Source organism: Sinocyclocheilus grahami, unplaced genomic scaffold (genome assembly GCF_001515645.1).
Source record: "Sinocyclocheilus grahami isolate Dianchi unplaced genomic scaffold, SAMN03320097.WGS_v1.1 scaffold343.1, whole genome shotgun sequence".
In the NCBI taxonomy this organism is placed as follows: domain Eukaryota; kingdom Metazoa; phylum Chordata; class Actinopteri; order Cypriniformes; family Cyprinidae; genus Sinocyclocheilus; species Sinocyclocheilus grahami.
In genome coordinates this window covers 1,197,837-1,218,531 of record NW_015505522.1, presented here as the reverse complement: position 1 = coordinate 1,218,531, position 20,695 = coordinate 1,197,837, and the positions used below count along the sequence as shown (strand labels likewise).

The 20,695-nt window shown below is 36.4% G+C and overlaps 1 protein-coding gene across 1 annotated transcript in view; it reads left to right on the top strand.

The window, feature by feature from the left end:
• The first annotated feature begins 10,329 nt into the window (after window positions 1-10,329).
• The window catches only part of LOC107603223 (janus kinase and microtubule-interacting protein 2-like), an 18,051-nt gene continuing 7,685 nt past the window's right edge, over window positions 10,330-20,695 (top strand). The window contains exons 1-12 of the mRNA XM_016295965.1: window positions 10,330-10,845; window positions 12,110-12,319; window positions 12,706-12,804; window positions 13,013-13,159; window positions 14,172-14,294; window positions 14,404-14,532; window positions 15,733-15,816; window positions 16,009-16,071; window positions 17,426-17,524; window positions 19,145-19,243; window positions 19,319-19,372; window positions 19,487-19,552. Of these exons, the coding sequence (XP_016151451.1) occupies window positions 10,330-10,845; window positions 12,110-12,319; window positions 12,706-12,804; window positions 13,013-13,159; window positions 14,172-14,294; window positions 14,404-14,532; window positions 15,733-15,816; window positions 16,009-16,071; window positions 17,426-17,524; window positions 19,145-19,243; window positions 19,319-19,372; window positions 19,487-19,552 (1,689 nt within the window). The remainder of the gene's footprint in view (window positions 10,846-12,109; window positions 12,320-12,705; window positions 12,805-13,012; window positions 13,160-14,171; window positions 14,295-14,403; window positions 14,533-15,732; window positions 15,817-16,008; window positions 16,072-17,425; window positions 17,525-19,144; window positions 19,244-19,318; window positions 19,373-19,486; window positions 19,553-20,695) is intronic.

The window sequence follows — 20,695 nt, the reverse complement described above, 5'->3', positions numbered from 1 at the left end:
CACTGTTCAAATCAACCTACCATTAAAATTATAGACTGATAATTTCTTTGTCTGTGGGCAGACGTACAAAATCAGCAGGGGATCAAATACCCCCCCCCCCCACTGTATAGAGGAGAGCAAATTAACTTTAAAACAAATTAACTTTAAAACATTTCTTTGTCTGTGGGCAGACGTACAAAATCAGCAGGGGATCAAATACCCCCCCACTGTATAGAGGAGAGCAAATTAACTTTAAAACAGAAAATGGCTTTTCAGAAGTCAGAATATCAAAAGACCCACAAGTAACCTTTTTAGGATTACAAACAAATAGTTTAAATTATAAAAGAAAGTGTAAAATGACTAGAAGAGAGAATGAGACGAGTTTAACATTTATAGAATGCATAAACCCTTTTATAAATGAAAGCATGGAAATTTAGGTTATATGGTTATATTACGTAATATTTCCTTAATAAAATTTGGTTCATTTAGTTAACTCTTCATTGCTCTTCATGCTCTTCATTAATGAGTTCCATTCATACTTGTGATACTATATATTAGTTCAACAGTATATATATATATATATTTTTATATTTTGTATTTTAAAGGAATTTCATGGTACTAAAGTATATTTACCTCTAGACTATTTACCATTTATATATATGTATATAATGTATATGTGTGTGTGTGTGTGTGTGTTCTTGTTTATGCTACATTGTGGATCAAATGTCCCCACAGGGATAGTAAAACCTGAAATTTTTGACATTGTATTGTACTAAAAATAGTAAATGATGTTTATCTGAAAGTGTAACAATGCAAATAGGTTTTCTGTAAGGGGTAGGATTAGGGTTAGGGGATAGAAAATATTGTTTGGTCAGTATAAAAGTAACAGAAGTCTTTGGAAAGTCCCCACAATTCACAGAAACAAAAGTGTGTGTGTGTGTGTGTGTGTGTGTGTGAGAGAGAGTGTGTGTGTGTGTGTGTGTGTGTGTGTGTGTGTGTGTGTGTGTGTGTGAAAAAAACTACTTAACATTTACTTATAGAGGCAGATGGTGGAACGTCGTGTCTGCTGGCCCAGTTTGTGTATGTGTCTATTTTTGATGTTTTACAGTTGTATCCCTTAATTGCTGTTTACCTTATTCTGCATTGTGGCTGATTGTGGATTGTACCCAAAAATCTCTGTATTGTCATTTTTGAAGTATTTCTCATTTATGTTCTATGACCTAATAACCTTGTCAATTTTGTGTGTGTGTTCATATAGTCATTGGCAAAAAATGTGACCTAGTTTTGTACTATTCCAATGAAGTTATCATTTTCAAAACACTTAAATGTAAAATTTAAAATATAAAAAGTGACCGAAGAGCACCAAAGGGTTAAAAATAAACTACTTGCAAATGAATATTTCATTATAAAGCCTCAGAAATAATACATTAAGCCTATAAAAGTTGAATTGATCAAATAATGAGACTAAGTATTTATCAGTTATGATCAGTTATAGTTACAGAGACACACAGGGCGCAGATGATGTGTTTTGCATTTGTTTTAACCACAGACGTCTGTAACACATCTTTCAGTGTTTTTTTTAAATATATTGATATCATTTATTTATCAGGGCTCTGAATGCACTTGAGGATGACCCTCTCAGAGATCCAGAGAAGCAATCCTCTTGCAGCGTTTCAGCTCGTGAGAAAGTTAGATCAAACTTGTCGAAGGAAGATGCACAAAATGTTTGAGGAGAAGAACGCGACTCATGTATATCATTCAGAAACTGGGCTTTCTCATAACAGTTGATTAAGTTATGAATTATCACTCAGGCCATAACATGTCATGTAAAAGCCACTTTGTGAAGACTTGTGCAGTTATTGAGGCTTTATCAGTTTTTTAATAGAAGATTATCTGTGAAGATCAACTGATGGAACCACTTGGAGGAGGAAAAGCTATGAATTAAACATGATTTAAAGACGGAGGTCACTGTCAGTAATGTTTCTCATGTTTCACAGACACTTTGGCAAGCCTGAAATCTGCAGCTCAGACTCTCCCCAGTGCAGAAGATGTAGATGGCTTTGGTTAGACTGCAAGAAATGAACAGATTAGATCCGAGGAACATCTCCTTATTTTCTGGTAGGTTTCATGGTGGCTTTATTCGCTCTTTATCACCATTAAACATCATAGCTCATGTTTATGCTCAGATTTAAACAGGCAGAAGAGCCAATAGACTTACACTGGACTGAGTAATATCTAGAGACCAGAATGTAATAGACTTTGATGTGGGCACTTTTGTCTTGGTGAAAAATCTAGTTTCTACAGTATTAGCAGCTCTCAAGATTTCAGTGATATCATCTAGGCAAGGTAAGTTTACAAGAACACTAATTAATTAAGAGATTTCCCCCCCCACACTCTAAAAAATGCTGGGCTAAATATAACCCAGCGCTGGATTAAAAAGGGACAAACCCAGCTATTGGGTTGTTTTGACCCAGCGACAACCCAACAACAACCCAACCGCTGGGTAAAAACAACCCAACCGCTGGGTCAAAACAACCCAACAGCTGAGTCAAAACAACCCAACTGCTGGATCAAAAATGTATTTAATTGAGCTTCACAGTTTATAACACTTATATTTTGGCCAGCCACTTCTTTTTCTCTTTGGGATGCAATGGAAGTCAAAGAGCTTCAGTGTTGTTTGGTTTCCAGCGTTCTTCAAAGCATCTTAGTTTGTGTTCTGCAGAATTGCATAAGGTTTGGAACCACATGAGCGGCTTTTGTTTCATTTTTGGGTAGAGTATCCCTTTAGAAATGCATTGATTCTCAGATGACCTCGCAAACCAGTGCTAGTGGATGAAATTATTTATCTTCTTTAAACTTGTCCTTGTGTTTGCAAAAATGTCCATAGTGCAAACTATGCAATTGGAGGCCAGTATGAGCCGCATTATGACTCAAAGGTGCTGCATGAAGGTGTTAACCTTTTTAAATATGTGTTATTGTTATTCCCCCGGTCCTGTTTGAAGATGTGCATGTAATAGAGCATGCACTTTGTTTTATTTCATAACAAAATCTCTTCACAGTTGACAAATGACACAGACTTTCAGCTCAGAGGAGGCCGGATTGCTACTGTTCTAATCAATGTGAGCAAGTATAAGCTTACAAATAATTTCATGCATTTTAAATAATTCCCACTTTCAGATCATTGCCACTTGACGGTTTTGTTGTAGATGAGTGATGTGGACATCGGTGGGGCAACAGTGTTCCCTGACGCTGGAGCAGTTAGTTGAATCAGCTTTATATCCACACACAGTGACTTACAGTACAGCGCTGTCGTGGTTTAACCTGCTGAGAAATGGAAATTAAGTGGCAGTAAATGGGGTAAGTGTTCAGTGAAAATCAAGACAACATAACCAGGTCACAGTTCATCTCAGAATCATAAAATATCTATATTATTTCATGCATTTTAAATAATTCCCACTTTCAGATCATTGCCACTCGACGGTTTTGTTGTAGATGAGTGATGTGGACATCGGTGGGGCAACAGTGTTCCCTGACGCTGGAGCAGTTAGTTGAATCAGCTTTATATCCACACACAGTGACTTACAGTACAGCGCTGTCGTGGTTTAACCTGCTGAGAAATGGAAATTAAGTGGCAGTAAATGGGGTGTAAAAGTGTTCAGTGAAAATCAAGACAACATAACCAGGTCACAGTTCATCTCAGAATCATAAAATATCTATATATTGTGCGTAATGAGAATTCATTCTTTTAGTATTGTATCAGTACTTATATCAGTATTTTTAGTGCTGTCAAATGATTAATCGCGATTAATCACATCCAAAATAAAAGTTTTTGATGAGGTCATTCTGACAGCGGCAGGAGGGCGTGGTTACGCAGCATCATCGGAGCTTGTCGTTTTATTGTACGGCTGCTGATGCTGAGAGGTCGCGCTGAGAAATATGTAGGACCATGATTGCGGATTTGAGGTTTGGGGACCGTGACGCATCGTGGCGGATTGTTTTTTAGGTAAGAACAGCGTCTTTGAGTCGCTGCTGTTTTAACTGTACGCGCGCGCCGTCGCTGAGATGCGCTTCAGAGAGCCACCGGACAGACTGGCAGGATTACACAGAAAGGCTTATAGAAATGACATTAGGGCACGCCTAGAAAGTATGCAGCACGCGGTGTTTATGGCTCGGTTCAGGTGTGATATGTTGTTTTTGTATGGATGTTTCAATGGGAACGGGCGAGCTCGGCCTGCGCGTCATGACGCGTGAGATTCAGCTGCAGGCCTCGAGGAGACACTGATGCGGTGCATTACAGAGTATACCCTCTCATACATGATACTACTCATACTCATAATAGCATCCAGTTCTCATCACAGAACAATCTTCTGTCGAAGGCTTCAGGCAGTCTGTCACATGACCTCTGCCACAAATCTCACATCTATATCCTTGGACTGTATGCTACAGAAAAGACAAGGAAAATAGCGTGATACGATCATGATGGACGAAACTTAGATTCTTAGAGTCCTGTTCATCATTGCATAACTACATCAGAACTCTACATCTGTGTCTTGCTTCTGGACAGTTCAAGAGCATCTCTTTGGGAGGATGTAGAGGGTGTTTTTCTTTCAATTCCATTTGATGTCCGTTTGATGGGAATCGGGGAAATCCTATTGAGAAGTGTGTGTTCTTAAAGATCTACTTTTTATTTGGAGATAGGATCCAAAAATAAAAGGCAATTTCCATTAGAGAACATTTAGGATTGGTTCCAAATGATGGGAATTATGAAAAATGCAATGGCAATCCCTAAGCATTTTTAACGAGGGACCCAAATATGAGTATTCATAGGTTGCAGGGAATCCTTCAGAAAATATTTAATATATATATAATGTATGTAATAACAAAATATAAGTGAAAAGCAGTACAGTGGCTCATTATGTGATCATATATATATATATATATAAAATGGATATTGTTCTTAAAAATCTGCAATTGCATAACTTTTACTCTATACATTATGTCTTCATATATTCATTATATCAATAGCCAATGTGTTCTGCATTTTATTTATTACAGTTTTGGCTTCTATACTGCAAAATAGTAGCATTTAAATAATTAACTATTAGTTATACATATTATTATTATTATTGAATGCATGTTTTTAATTTAAAGTCTAAAAGAATAACCATCCAAAGTTTAGAGTGTTGTATGTATGATTTTGGATTAGTCGATTTTTTTGTTGTTGGCACGTAACCGAGATTATTTTTCCCTGCCGAATAGAGGCATTATCCCCAAAATATCCCAAATCTATTTTACAAAAAGGAAATGACATACAGGTCTACTACTAAGTGGAGAAATTGTAATTTTATGCATTTAATCTCCATGAAATTGAATGGAAATATCTTGAGCGGTGATAGAGCACAACAAGCTTTTCGAATCAGTGTTATATTTTCTTTTTCAATGTGAATTGATATGGTAGACTATTGATCAGTGTTACAGTCTACTGAACAGAATTACATGACTGTTAGTTGTGGGGCTGAAGAGAAACCCTTTGAAACTGAACTGGAGTTTGCGTTATTATTACACTAGCCTCCATTTCCCCAACTTCCTGGAAACAGAAATGTTAAGATTTCTTCTGTTGCAGGGGTCAAACTGAGCCATGGCTAGTGAACTCGGTGTTGTTGTGTTTGAGGTGTCTGGAGTTTGGTGTCAGTGGATGTAAAAGTGGGTCATGATGCCAGTGTGTTTGTGCTAGAGCAGCTGGAAGAGAAACGACTGTAACGTCCCATTAACCTCCAAGAACCTTCAGCTCTTCCAGTAATTAGATGCCTTTCTTTATAATATCATTTGAGCAACATTTCATGTTTCAGAGTGCAGCCAGGTTAGCACTAAGCATTTTTCTTGCCTATAAAGTGGTACACGATTGAGCACTACTTTTACCTCACATTACTAAATTTCAGTCGATTGATTTGGCACACAAACATGTATTAGTGGCGTTTGCTAAGGCATGCATCGCTGTTGACGCATGTTTGTAATTTACAGAGATTTGACAAACTCTACAGTATTCTTGTTTCTATTGTATTACCAGCTACTGTATATTCTGCCTCTGTTCACAATCAAATCAGAATATAGCATTCAATGTTAAAAATTTGCAACAAGCTCGGAAATTCAGTGTAGAGATATTTTCAAAGCACTATTTGAGAAATTGCGAACAGAGCCGATCCTAGCATTTTGGGGGCCCTAAGCAGACTTTCAAAAGGGGCCCCACCTACAGTTTCACCTAACCACCACCTACCGTCCTCCAATGTATATATCCTACACTGACACCATATTGTAAAGTTTTAGAAAATGGTCATATTTATCTTTCATGGTATAAATATGAAGATAAGCCCATATTTCATGTTATATACAAACATTTTACATTGTAAACGTTTGACCATTACTTTCAAAGAAATATATCAAAATTGAAGATTAAAAACACCTGCCAATTTATTGTGAAAATTAGTATTATTTTAATTATTATTATTAATAATCATTGTTCAATAATAATAATAGTAATAATAATCTCTTTTGTAGACTGCCTTGCCTTGTTAAAATGCAAAAATATATATGTGCAAACAAACATGTAAATAAATACTGTTTTGACTTCCTTTCTTCTCTGTGATAAGCAAGTCTTCAGGGAAAGTTGCTGCTTTGTGTAGAGCGGTAACCATGGTAACTGTAATTCTGGGCTTTTCAATGAAATTAATTTTTTGAAAATCAGACCGAATTTTCATGCAATGCTCTCAAGTTTAACTGGTTGCTAATATAATTCTATAAATAAGCTAATATATGTTCTAAAAATCGAAACAATTGGGATAATAAGGCATCTCGAATTATTCAGGTCTTTTAAAGTGCCCACGTGTGCCATTTACGTGTTTTCATTTACATGTTTGTTTGCACATATATATTTTTTGCATATACAGCAGCTAATGTAATTTTATGCATCTATGGTAATTAGTGCCGTTGATGTGTTAGCAGACTGGGTTTTGCAGTAAATGAATGCAAAGCTTCTAGCTGAATTTAGACAAAAAATTGAAATATTCGGTGTGATAGGGTGCATGTCCTATACTTAGCACACAGAAACACTTCCAGCGGAAACATTCAGAGGGATTTATGGATGCAGAAGGCTAAATCAGACCGGATGACCATTGCAGCAGCTAATTGTGCCCCACACAAATATATTTTGTAAACTTGGCACCCAGTGCCTTCAGTCTCTTTGATCGAGTCGTTTCTGGGTTAATATGGTATTGGATCAGGACTGAATGGTGTCAGTCCTGAACTGCTTTTCTGAATAGTAGATTATTGACTTTCATGCATGTGTACAATGATTAATGATCACAAGCAACCTCTGTGCATCCTCTGATATCCAGAGTGGATGTCTATTCATTTTGATGAGGATATGAAGAAAGATATTGTTAGAGGTACAGTGTTGGGATGAACTGAGCTTCTCTGGAGCGAGAGCGCATCAGTAATCAAATGGATTTTGCTGTCGAACTTGCACAGTTTAATCAAAATATCTGCCCAACATCTAATGCTGTTGACTCTGGAGGACAGAAAGATTAACTGGCACAAATTACATAACCAAGCAAATATGTATGACATCACAGTATGTTACAGTAAGAAATTATGCACAGCTTATATTAATAATGCACTATCATCTCGAATAAAGGAAAATACTTCTATCCTCTCTCTCTCTCTGTCTATAAGGTTTATGAAGAAATCCTCACTGTTTATATTCTGTCACCCAATCTGGCATTCTTCAACAGTGATAATCATCAGATGTTAAAAATAAATGAATGCTCTTTATTTTACTCAGAATATACAGCGGGTAAAATAAGTATTGAACACGTCACTATTTTTCCCAGTAAATATATTTCTAAAGGTGCTGTTGACATGAAATTTTCACCAAAATTCGGAAAGTAATCCATACATACAAATAAAACAAAACAAATAAGTTCAGAAATTAAGTTGTTTGTAATAGAATGGAACGACACAGGGAAAAAGTATTGAACTTATTAATTTGACATCTTATTTTGCCCTGATAACTGTGCCTTATTTTAGTAGTTTGAGGCGACTACTGTGTTGTACTGACAGCTGTATCTGGAGAGACAAGCGTCAGTCTTCATTCACAATCTCTTAATCGCCATTATGCCTCATCATCTGTTAAAGAGTTTCAACTTTTACATGCAGTGCCGCTCATCAATGACAGTTCCAAAAAACAGTGGACCAATCAAAAGAGCCCGGAGGCGGGGCAAGCGCACTCTGTATGAGCGACTCCTAATGCATTAATATGTGCTTTGTATTAATAAACAGTTAATGTGCTAGTAATACAGTATGCATGCTAATCACTGATCTATAATAGAGAACATTTCAATGTTACTGAAATGTCAAATAATGTTCTCCTAAATGTCCTGAACATGTACACGCACTCCACTACATATCTGACATGGTTTTGCATAATTTGACATAATCACAGCTGAGTTTGAAAGGACACAATATTATTGTTTTCAGAGCCATAGCTTTGTAGGCACTGAATGCAACAGAGCTCACATAAAATATGTGACCCTGGACCACAAAACCAGTCATAAGGGTCTTTTTTTTTTTAAATTGAGATTTATACATCATGAAAGCTGAATAAATAAGTTTGTTAGGATAAGACAATATTTGGCTGAGATACAACTATTTGAAAATCTGGAATCTGAGGGTGCAAACAAATCTAAATATTGAGAAAATCATCTTTAAAGTTGTCCAATTTAAGTTCTTAGCAATGCATATTACTAATCAAATTAAGTTTTGATGTATTTACGGTAGCTAATTTACAAAATATCTTCATGGAACATGATCTTTACTTAATATCCTAATGATTTTTGGCATAAAAGAGAAATGTATAATTGTGACCCATACAATGTATTGTTGGCTATTGCTACAAATATCCCCCAGCGACTTAACACTGCTTCTGTGCTGCAGGGTCACATATGTCATCATGCTCTTCAATATATGCAGCAAATCATATTCTGGCAATACACACTGAACCGTTTTATGTTTATTTCACTCTTTCGTTAGATTAGGATTGATATTTGCCATTGAAAAAGGACTTGCAAATGTGTCCCAATCAACCTGAATTCACCTATATGTAATAATTAATATTATTATTAATCCTAATGAATTGTTATTCATATTTTATTATAGATTTTCATATCCTATGACATTGTGGGTCTGGGACTAAAAGGCAAAGTTGGAAAATAAATTATAAGACTTCCAAGATTCCAAGACTTTCCTTCATATAACAAGAAAAGGTGAAATCTGCTGATTTTAACAAAAAGACACATAGAAGTGGCTGAAGTCATAGCATGACAATTTAAGCTTCCAAACATACATAGTGATTTTGTCTTTACCCTTCTGTAAATGGTTATGGAAATGTGGGTTTCTGTTTACTCCCAGAAGATCATGTGACACTGAAGACTGGAGCAATGATGCTGAAAATACAGCTTTGACTAAATTTCTAATTGTAATAATATTTCACAATATACTGTATTTTTAATCAAATAAAGGCAGCCTGGATGAGCAGAAGAGACCCCTTTAATTAAATTTTAATTATTTAAAACATTTGACAATTTAATAAATGGTGTTATATTATTGTTGTATATAATGTAACTTTTGCACCACAGCCCTCCATCAAGTTTAATTTGTGGACCTTCAAATAAAAAGTTTGGATAAATATATAGTTTAGTCATGAAACTCTAGATGGCGCAGGCTGATGGGTTGTTAACGTAACTGATGATATTCAGAGAGTTAAACGACTTGGCACAAGCTGATTGGTTCATGCTGCATGTGCAGCCAACGAGCTTACTGCCTTGCATTTATATAGCTGGCTAGCATTCACTAGAGATTCCTGCAGCGTGCTTTCAGAGTTCTCTGAAACCTCCACCTTCCCCAGCTCCACCTGTATAGATCTGCTACGGTTATTTTATATGCTATTTGTGCAGCAGCAGCATGTCTTAAATACTCTCGGCACCGTATCGCCGTATGCATTGGCAGGCAGTAGCAAGTTCCTGTACTTGCTTGCAGCAGCAGCAATAATCTACAACTACAGCAATAACCAACAGCAGCAGCAGATCTATTCTGCCTAGACCAAATACATTAACATTGTCATATCCATCACCATGCTAAAATGTTCAGAGAGTTGTCATGATTAAACTCTGGTTCAAGAGCTGAGCCATTTTAGGTACTGATTTCTGGAGTGCCAAACTGAATTGTTAACCCTGCTAAACCACTCTTGTCCATCTAGAACAGATTTGGATAAATGCAATATTACCGCAAGCCTCATTCATGAACTTATTTCTGCAGGTGACCAAGTTGGAGCGAGAAAAGGTGCAGGAAGGCAAGCGCATTCGCGAACAGGAGCAGCATCGACATACGGCGGCGCTGACGGAGCAGCGGGCTCGCTGGCACGAGGAGAAGTTAAAGGAACTCGCAGCTCTGCGGGAATCGCTCACACGGCAGCACGAGCAGGAGTTGGCGCGTACCGCTAAGATTAAAGAAGGCGAGATCCAGCGTCTGCGGACTGCGCTCAGTGCACTCCGCGATGGCAGCGGCGAGAAAGTGCGCACTGCGCTAACGCTCGAGGCCCGAGAGGAAGCCCGCCGCTTCTTCGACCAGGAGCGCGTCAAGCTGCTGCAAGACATAGCCGAGATAAAATCCTCCAAACGGCAGACAGATGAAGCGCTGAATACTATGATCTTAGCCGACAAGATGAAGGCTGGTGACCTGCGCACTGAACATCAAGCGCACCAGGAGCAAATTTCCAAGATCAAGTGGGACAGTGAGCGAGATATTCGTCGATTGGTAGGCCAGCGTTTTTATTCTTAATGTGGAAATGTCAAATAATAAAGCAATGGTTTACAGTGAATTTGTAACATGCTAAGGGGGTTTTAGGCACAACGCCTCTTAGCTGTTATACGTAACCAAAGGTGTATGTTTGTAGAGTAATTTACAACAGCTTCGAACGCGGCTCAACCAATCAGAATCAAGGATCGGAACTCTCTGTTTTATAATAAAGCAATAATGGAAACAATGGAAACAAAATTGGTGAAATTTATTTTACTAACTGAAAAAATGTTTGCATATCAAACTACTAACATTTGAACCTTTATAATAATATACTGACAACCACCATAAAGTAGTTTATCCATAAATGACTATTTGCTGAAAATGTACGGAGATGTAGGTGAGTTTGTTTCTTCACTGGAGCTTCCAGTGGATGCTCTGCAGTGAATGGGTGCCGTCAGAATGAGAGTCCATGCATACAGCTGATAAAAACATCACTGTAATCCACAGCACTCCAGTCCATCAGTTAACTCAGTTTGAGAAGCCAAAAGAAACAAATCCTTTATTAAGATGTTTTAAACTTTAAACGGTTGCTTCTGGTTAAAATACGAGTCCATAATATTGCTTCCTTCAGTGAAAGAGTCCACATATTTGTTTCGAGCTGTTTTGACTTGTAAACGGTGCTTGATATGTGCAGATTTCTCTCCTGATTCAGATCAGACCACTTCACTGAGAAAGCAATATTATGAATAGAGAATACTGACTCATATTTTTTCAGAAGCAACAGTTTGAAGTTAGAAATGTCTTCATGATGGTTTTGTTTCAGTTTTTGGCTTCTCAAGGTGTTAACTGATGGACTGGAGTGCTGTGGATTATTGTGATGTTTTTATCAGCTGTTTGGACTCTCATTCTGACGGCACCCATTCACTGCAGAGCATCCAAAAAACCCCCCCAAAAAAACATCAAATGTGAGTTGTCACTCAGAGAATTCTGGTAATGTCAATTCATGTCTTTCCACCGCAAATTATAAGATAACTCGTTCTTTTTCACTTGCAAAAACTACATCTAACGGTATTTTGCTGTAAAATTACATGCATTTTTCCATTAGATCTATTATAGTTTTTCACCGTATAAAGAAAAACTAATTGCCAGGTTTTACTGTAGTGTTTTACTATTAAAATTACAATATTTTTTGCAGTATAGTTACGGTTAGGCACTATTTGCAAAAGTTGAAAAGCCAAACCCTGCCTCCGTGGGTTAATGCAGCATGAACTTTGTGCAGGTGGATGAGATCAAGGCGAAGGACCGGACGATCTTCTCGCTGGAGAAAGAGCTGGAAACAGCGACAGGCTTCGTGCAGAAGCTGCAGCTACAGAAGGATGCGCTTGATGAGCAGCTTTTTTTGGTCAAGGAGGCAGAGTGCAACCTGGGAAGCCCCAAAAGAGAGATCCCCGGCCGTGCTGGAGACGGAGCAGAGCATTGTGGGAGTCCGGTAAAGAAACTAGACGTGTTAAATCCACAAATGCACATGTTCCTGTAGTGCAGTAAACAGATAGTCGACATCTCAAAAATGATATCAGCATAAATGATTTCTTTTAAAAGAACACATTTCTGTGTAAGAGTAAAAGATTGAAAGGTGTTATGTCCGTTCTTGTAATTCATAATTTTAAGTTAAGATTAAGTGTTATTGTTATAAGCCAGTTGAAGTGCTGGACACAAACACTAATGCATTAATGCAAAAGGCTCTAAACGCTCAGTTCCCAGTGTAAATATGAGTTAATCCCGTAAGCATTTTATATTAGTGCATACATTTTCCTTTATTATGCAATGTACAGTACATGTGTGTGCTACAGATATATCTGGTGCTATGTGTTTTAGGACATGAGAAGGAACCAGAAACGCATGAGTGAACTCAAAGCCACCATTCGTAAGCTGGAGGACCGCAACTCAATCTTAGTGGATGAAAGAAACGAGCTGGTATGTTTCGATGTCATTGATGTTGTTTGCATAGATGCTTCCTGGAAACTCAGTGTCGCAGTGAAGGATAAAAAGCAATGCCAACTGTGGAAGGATTTTTGGTTTTTACAGGACTATAAAATCCTCAGCATGCATCTTCTTTTATGGTGTGGTCTTGGACACATTTCTGTTTTTCAATGAAAAATGAACCCTGAATTGCTCCTTTCAGTTAAAGCGTGCTCGAGAAGCAGAGAAACAGTGCAAGCCCTTACTGGACAAGAACAAATTATTAAGTAGGAAAAATGATGAACTCAGCCAGTCCCTTCAGAGGATGGAGGATAAACTTAAATCCATTACCAAGGAGAACCTGGAGATGGTGGGTTCCTCTTTATTTTCTGATATCTCTCCAAATGTAATCTGCATTTTAAAGTGCAGGTTTAATGTGTGATTAAATCGAATGCATTTGTTACCGAATGCTAACAAAGCACAGAAAGGCATCCCAGAGTCGCTCTTAAACTTATATTTTAATCTCACGACAAACGTGATGATTTGAGCAGATAGCGTAAAGCTGAACTTTGAATGCACGGGATCTTTCAAGTCTCTGTTAGTGCATGTTGCTCTAATGCTGACAATTTAAACTGACAATTTTGTTTTAAGATCACGTAGTGACATTGTTTTGAAGCATTTTTACATGTGTATTTAGCACTAAACACTGGGGTTATTTGAGATAAATGTCAACTAAATGTTACAATCTAAATATATTTGATTGTGAATTCACAATCTCTCAGATGGACAGGAAACACTGTACTGAGTAAGACATTCACAGATAATTAATTGGGTGCATGGCACATTTCCCCATCTTGCAGACTCCTTCTTAGCGTTAGGTAGTAAATTACCACAATCTAGCAAACTAGCTGTACAGTTTCATATCATTACTGTGCTGAGTCAGGCTCCTGGATCAGTTCTTAAAGGAATAGTTCACCCAAAAATGACAATTAGCCGAACATTTACTCCCTTCAGGCCATCCAAGATTAGGATGAGTTTGTTTCTTCATCAGGTTTGGAGCTCCAGGGACACATATTATCTTGCGTTTGTTGTGCATAATTTATTATGTAAATGTGTTACCATCGTAGTTTATGCATGTTTTGTTACCAAATGGTTTTTATACACATTTTAAGATTTTTTAATGCGCATCTTGGTGCTTCCATTCAGTGTTTGATACCCCAAAATCTGTGGATGTGAACGTTGCTACGGTTACAACACTTTTTCCTGTCTGCTTTCAAAATATTGCAGTCTGTCTTTAAACTTTTGGTGCAACTAGTGACTAGTTAAATTTCATTAAAAGGTCCAAATTGACCTAGAATTGTTCTTGTTATTCTCCTGCGCAGAGGCATATTGTTGTAGACACATTGTATGGGTATGATGAAGAGTCTATGGATTCGGAAACGTCCTCGGTGGCTTCCCTGCGCATGGACCGAACCCCGGCTACACCAGACGAAGATTTAGACGAGGTGAGCATTTAGGAAGATCGACTGTGGATTTCTTTCATTTCTCAGTCAGGATCCCTGTGTTTTATGCTGTTCGTGTTCATTATCTCTCATACACTTTTTATTCTTACAGGGTTTGGCGGCTGAAGAGTCCGAGCTGCGCTTTAAGCAGTTGACACGGGAATATCAGGCTCTTCAGAGAGCATATGCCCTCCTACAGGAGCAGAAAGGAGGTGTGCTGGACGCTGAAATGGAGGCTAAGGTATTCCTCAAATACTGGTTATCCATTAACATTACAGAAATAAGGTACAAGACTCTCTTTTTTGCCCAGGTTTATTAACTCTTTCAAAAATGCAATTCATGCATATAATATGAATGCACCTTTTTATATGATTACCATGTTTTTGGTCTCTGAAGGAAACTTTATTTAGATATTTAAATGTTGGGGTGGTACAACTGTCCTGATGAATGAACTGTCAAAATGAAAAAAAAAAAAAAAACTCATCATGGTTATTATTGTTAACTAAAACAAAAACTAGAAGCTAAAAAAAAAAAAAAAAACAGAAATAAAATCTAAAAAAAATAAACATTTTATTTGATCTCTCATAAGCTGAAGTACTAAAACAAATAATAAGAATAAATACTGTATAGACATTATTTTAAAAGCTAAAAAAAATGACAAAACACACAACAAAATACTAAAACTTTAAAGTAATTTTAAGTGAAAAATTATGCAAATAAATACTAATTCAAAATATTTAAAAAAAATAATAATAACACTGATCCTCATTAAATAGTAACATTCTTAAAAAGAAAACCTTAAGTAGTTTAGCATGATCTTTAATGATCATTCCTTAGAAAAATAAGCAGGGAAGCAGTTTTGTCAGAATTACAAAATCATAAATATTTGAAAAGCTTTTGTCAGACAGTTCTAAATCACGTGCAACCAACATATTAAAATACAGCATTTATTCAGTCGGTCATATAGAAGACTCCAGAAGACCCTTATTATTTTTGTCAAGATCAATAAGTCTGATGAACTAGGGTTCCAACAATGTGCCATTTATATTATATATATATACAGATACAGAATTGTTTGAAAACTAAATGGCAAAACCCAACAATTTCGAAAACACAATTCTCACAATTAACTAGCGTGCATATTACTAGCATACTGGCTGTGTACAATTACTTATAAAGCACACATTAATGTCTTATTCTGCATGATTATATTTTAGATCCCTTAATCCACACCATACCTAAACTAACAACTACCTTCCTAACTATTAATAAACCGCAAATTAGGAGTTTATTAAGGCAAAAGTCTGAGTTAATAGTCAGAATTGGCGCTCAAACTAAAGTGCGACCAACATTTCATATATATCTCGCTCTCAAAATGTTCACAAACATAAGCTTGTGAAGTTAAACACTATTATGTTTGATAGTTTTGTTATGTTTGCAGGCTCATGAGCAGCTCCAGGCAGACGCTCAAAGGTATAAAGCTAAAATCGAAGACCTGGAAAAGGAGGTCTCTTTAAAAGGGCAGGTAAATGTATTTTACTACTCTTGATATTAGTGCATGCAAATGTATACCCACAGCACGCTCAGCCTGCGATATCTAGTGTGGTGTTTATCTTGCTGAGTGTTTCTCCATGCTTACAAACAGATTTCACCAGGTTTCACTGGTTATAAAGCTAAAGTTATGTCTGATGCACATGGTTTGCTCTCTTCCTCACAGGACTCCAGATGGGTGGAAGAGAAGCAACTGTTCCTCAGACGCAATCAGGAGCTGCTGGAGAAGGTGACTGAAAGTGTTACTTTTAAAAGTAATGCATTACAATGTTGCGTTACTCCCTAAAAAAGTAACTAATTACGTTACTTAGTTTCTTTTTATGGAAAGTAATGCATTGCATTGCGTTACTTTTTCTCATCTGGGGCAAGTTTAGATTTAGGATCAATAGTGTAAGTATGAATTTAGTTGCAGTGCATGCAGGTACTGTAAGTGTAGGTACAATGTAATAACTTATGTTAAAATAAATACATTGTATCACGTTTTTTTTCTATGTACACTATTGGTAAAAAGTTTAGAATAATAAAAATTTTTTTTATGTGTTTTAAAAAAAAGAAGAAGTCTCTTCTGCCCACCGATGCTGTATTTATTGGATTAAAAATACAGTAAAAACAGTAATAATGCGAAATATGTTTACAATTGTGACATTGGAGCACAAAACCAGTCATAAGGGTCAATTTTTCAAAATTGAGATGTATGCATAATCTGAACGCTGAATAAATAAGCTTTCCATTGATGTATGGTTTGTTAGGATTGGACAATATTTGGCCGAGATACAACTATTTGAAAATCTGGAATCTGAGGGTGCAAAAAAATCTAAATATTGAGAAAATCATCTTTAAAGTTGTTCAAATGAAGTTCTTAGCAATGCATATTACTAATCAAACATTACGTTTTGATATATTTACGGTAGGACATTTACAAAACTTAAACTTTACTTAATATCCTAATGATTTTTGTCATAAAAGAGAAATGTATAATTGTGACCCATACAATGTATTGTTGGCTATTGCTACAAATATCCCCCAGCGACTTAACACTGCTTTTGTGCTGCAGGGACACATATTTAAAATAGCTGTTTTCTACGTCAATATATAGTAAAATATAATTTATTTCTGTGATCAAAGCTGAATTTCCAGCATCATTACTGCAGTCTTCAGTGTCACACGATCCTTCAGAAATCATTGTAACGTGCTGATTTTCTCAAGAAATGTTTCTGATTATTATCAATGTTGAAAACGGTTGTGGTGCTTCATATTTTTGTGGAAACTGTTATACATTGCCATTCAATAGTTTAATAATGTTACACAAGATTTGTGTTTCAGAAAATAAATGCTGTTCTTTTGTACTTTCTGTTCCTCAAAGAATCCTGAAAACATGTGCTGTATCACAGTTTCCACAACAATATGAAGCAGCACAACTGTTTTCAACATTGATAATAATCAGAAATTTTTCTTGAGGAGCAAATCAGCATGTTCGGATCGTGTGGAGTAATGGCTGTTAATTGCAGACAGGTTCGTAGGACAAAAAAAGCACCAACAGTGAAAGTCTTGTATAAACTCATCAGTCGTTTCTTCTGATGCAGGTTGAAAAGCTGGAGAATGAAAACGGAAAGCTGCAGCAGGAACTACAGGACTCTAAAGATCAGAATGAACTCCTGGAGTTTCGCATTCTTGAGCTCGAGGTTTGATCTCTATTTCTGTCCACAAATCACTGCTGGCTGCACCATAAGCTGCACAAAGGCCATGCTAGTTCATACAAGTTTGTGAGTAAATGTGCGAGCACACTAGAGGCTTAGTAAAAGTTTGTAACTAATTCTGTACTTAGCTAGTTAGCTTGTAGTTCATGAGCTCTCTGTGAAGCGATGCATAGTCATGACATTCACTCTCAGTGATCCATAGCCTTCAAATATGAGCAGAGGTTTCAGTTTATCCTGTTCAAGTCGATTCTAACTTAACTTACGGTAAAAATACTTTTCCACTGGATTATAGTATTTATTCATGAAATAATTGATTTTATATCTACATTTTATATACTGTATAAAACATTCAGAAACCACAGAAAGCCTGTTTTTTTGACATAGAATAAAAAATTAAAAAGGTAATTGTGGCGTTTTATCGCGCAATTCTGATAAATATTTTTTGAGAGGAATTGTGAGATGTAAACTCGCAAAGTCAGAATTCTGAATAAAAAAGCCAGAATTCTGTTTATATCTCGCAATTCTAAGTTTGTGTCTTTTCTGACTCTTTTTCTCCAAATTCTGAGTTTACATTCATCTCACATTTCTGTTTTTCTCCCTTCATGGAGTAAAAAAAAACCCAAATTAATTGCAACTTTTATGACTTTTCAGAATTGCAAATTTATATCTGGCAATTCTTCAAGAAAAAAGTCTACATTTTGAGATACAAAGCAGAGCCAATAACAAGTCATTATTTTACATAATGATGTTTCTTTTAAAATGTTAACCAGTGTATATGTCATCATTATCGAGTTATAAATATGCACATATTTAGTAGAGCATAAGTTGTAACCTAATGCCCTTTTATGTCAAAACTAAGGCTAGGTTATGCAAAGCTGGTGCAACCGGCCACAAATCTGATTTGTCCAAGGAGGCCCAATGAAATATATTGTACAGGGACGTCACTGCTTGTTTTTGGCATAGTGTCTTATTAAATGTATGTCCTACAATAAATCATTCAGCATAAAATTCACTGCAAGTAAAACACACATGTGCACAATCTTACTTTGTCTCTCATTCTCAGATGGAGGCATCCATCTAGTGGTGGAAGTACAGATATATGTGACCTGCAGCACAAAAGCAGTGTTAAGTCGCTGGGGGATATTTGTAGCAATAGCCAACAATACATTGTATGGGTCAAAATTATACATTTCTCTTTTATGTCAAAAATCATTAGGATATTAAGTAAAGATCATGTTCCATGAAGATATTTAGTAAATTTCCTACCGTAAATATATCAAAACTTAATTTTTGATTAGAAATATGCATTGCTAAAAACTTAATTTGGACAACTTTAAAGATGATTTTCTCAATATATAGATTTTTTTGCACCCTCAGATTCCAGATTTTCAAATATTGTCCTATCCTAACAAACCATACATCAATGGAAAGCTCATTTATTCATGGTGTATAAATCTCAATAAATAAAAAAAATTACCCTTATGACTGGTTTTGTGGTCCAGGGTCACATATAAAAACTGCGCTTTAAGGAAGCAGCCTGCTTTAATGACACACAGTTGGAGTAATGCTGTGAGTGTGTAAAGTGTGTTTGATGTGATCTGTCAGGAGCGTGAGAGGAGATCGCCTCCGTTTACCCTTCAAATCCATCCTTTCTCTGAGGGAGTGAGCGCGCTGCAGATCTACTGTATAAAGGAGGGCGTGAAGGTAAATATCAAGACATAATCTGGCACGTGCTTTCAGTAACAGTGAGAACTCGTGACCCAGATCTGCTCTCAACAGGACGTGTGTATACCAGACCTCATCAAGCTGCTGGATATACTCGGGGATAACGGGGTACGTCACAGACATCTGTAACAATCTAGTCATGTGATTTCGTGCTGTAGTGTTTAATGCTAATAATGCAAACCTGAGACTCAATGCACAGTGTGTATTTATGCTTTTACGCAGAACCTGAGGAATGAGGAGCAGGTGGCCATTATTCAAGCCAGTACCGTGCTGTCGCTCGCTGAGAAGGTACGTGGCTGCCTCAAGTTATATACTGTACAAGATATTACAGTGCCCTCCACTAATATTGGCACCCTTGGTAGCCAATATTAAGCTGTAGCTGTCATAATATATCATCTTAGTTAGACAAATTATTGGGAGATAAAGTGTGAAAACTGATATTAATATGCATTTTATGTAAATACTATGTTATACTTTTATTTTTAACAAATGTCATTGATTTGCATCGTTTTTTAAGGTCTCAGCCTGGTCTCATTATCGATTGCATTTGTACTCGGGCATGTCTCTGTCTGAATTTTATTTCAAGACCAGTCAAGACCACAACTGTGGGGATATCACTAAATTGCCAATGCATTGCAAATGAATAATGACTATTTACTAAGGCCTTTTACAGAAGAATTGAATTTATTTTGCATCGTTGAATCACAGTTTTCTTGTCGAACACTCTAAAGCTGATTTGAAACAATCTGTATTCAAATGCAACCAGTAACTTATTTATTTTGATACTGTTGTGCCGGTCAGAAATTAAAGGGGGATTGTATAAAAAATGTAACCAAAATTAATACAATTGCCCCAAAAAATTCAAGATATTGGTACAAAAAAATACTTTGCATGAGATCTTGTTTTTATGTTATAACATTTGATATAATTAAGCAATATCATCAGAGCAAGAGTTATGTTTTCACGAAAATAAGCTTGAATGCAAACATGATATTGATTTATCTCACGCTCAATAAACAAGAAGATAATATTAAGTGACTTACATTTTAGACAGTTTAAACAGTTTAAGCACAAGTTTTTGCTGTTTCACCAATGGCAATAGTTCTAAACAAATCCATAGCAGATCGTTTCCAAGCCGCTTCAAACGAATATGTTGAAAAAATTATACTCATTAAGTGATTTGTGGTTTTAGTTTCATTTTGAGTGTATTATTTATTTCTATATTCAAAAGTTTACATTTAAAACATTAATCTCATGGCATTATCTCTGTAGTTGTATACATAGTATAATTTATTAAGGTAGTTTTTGGTCAGAATGGATCTTTCAGATGAATTTGGAGAGTGGTTTCTGGTTTTTGTCTCGCCCTGCCTTAGTCTTGTCTTAGACTTAACAGATTCTGGTCTTGGTCTCGACAGATTCTGGTCTTGGTCT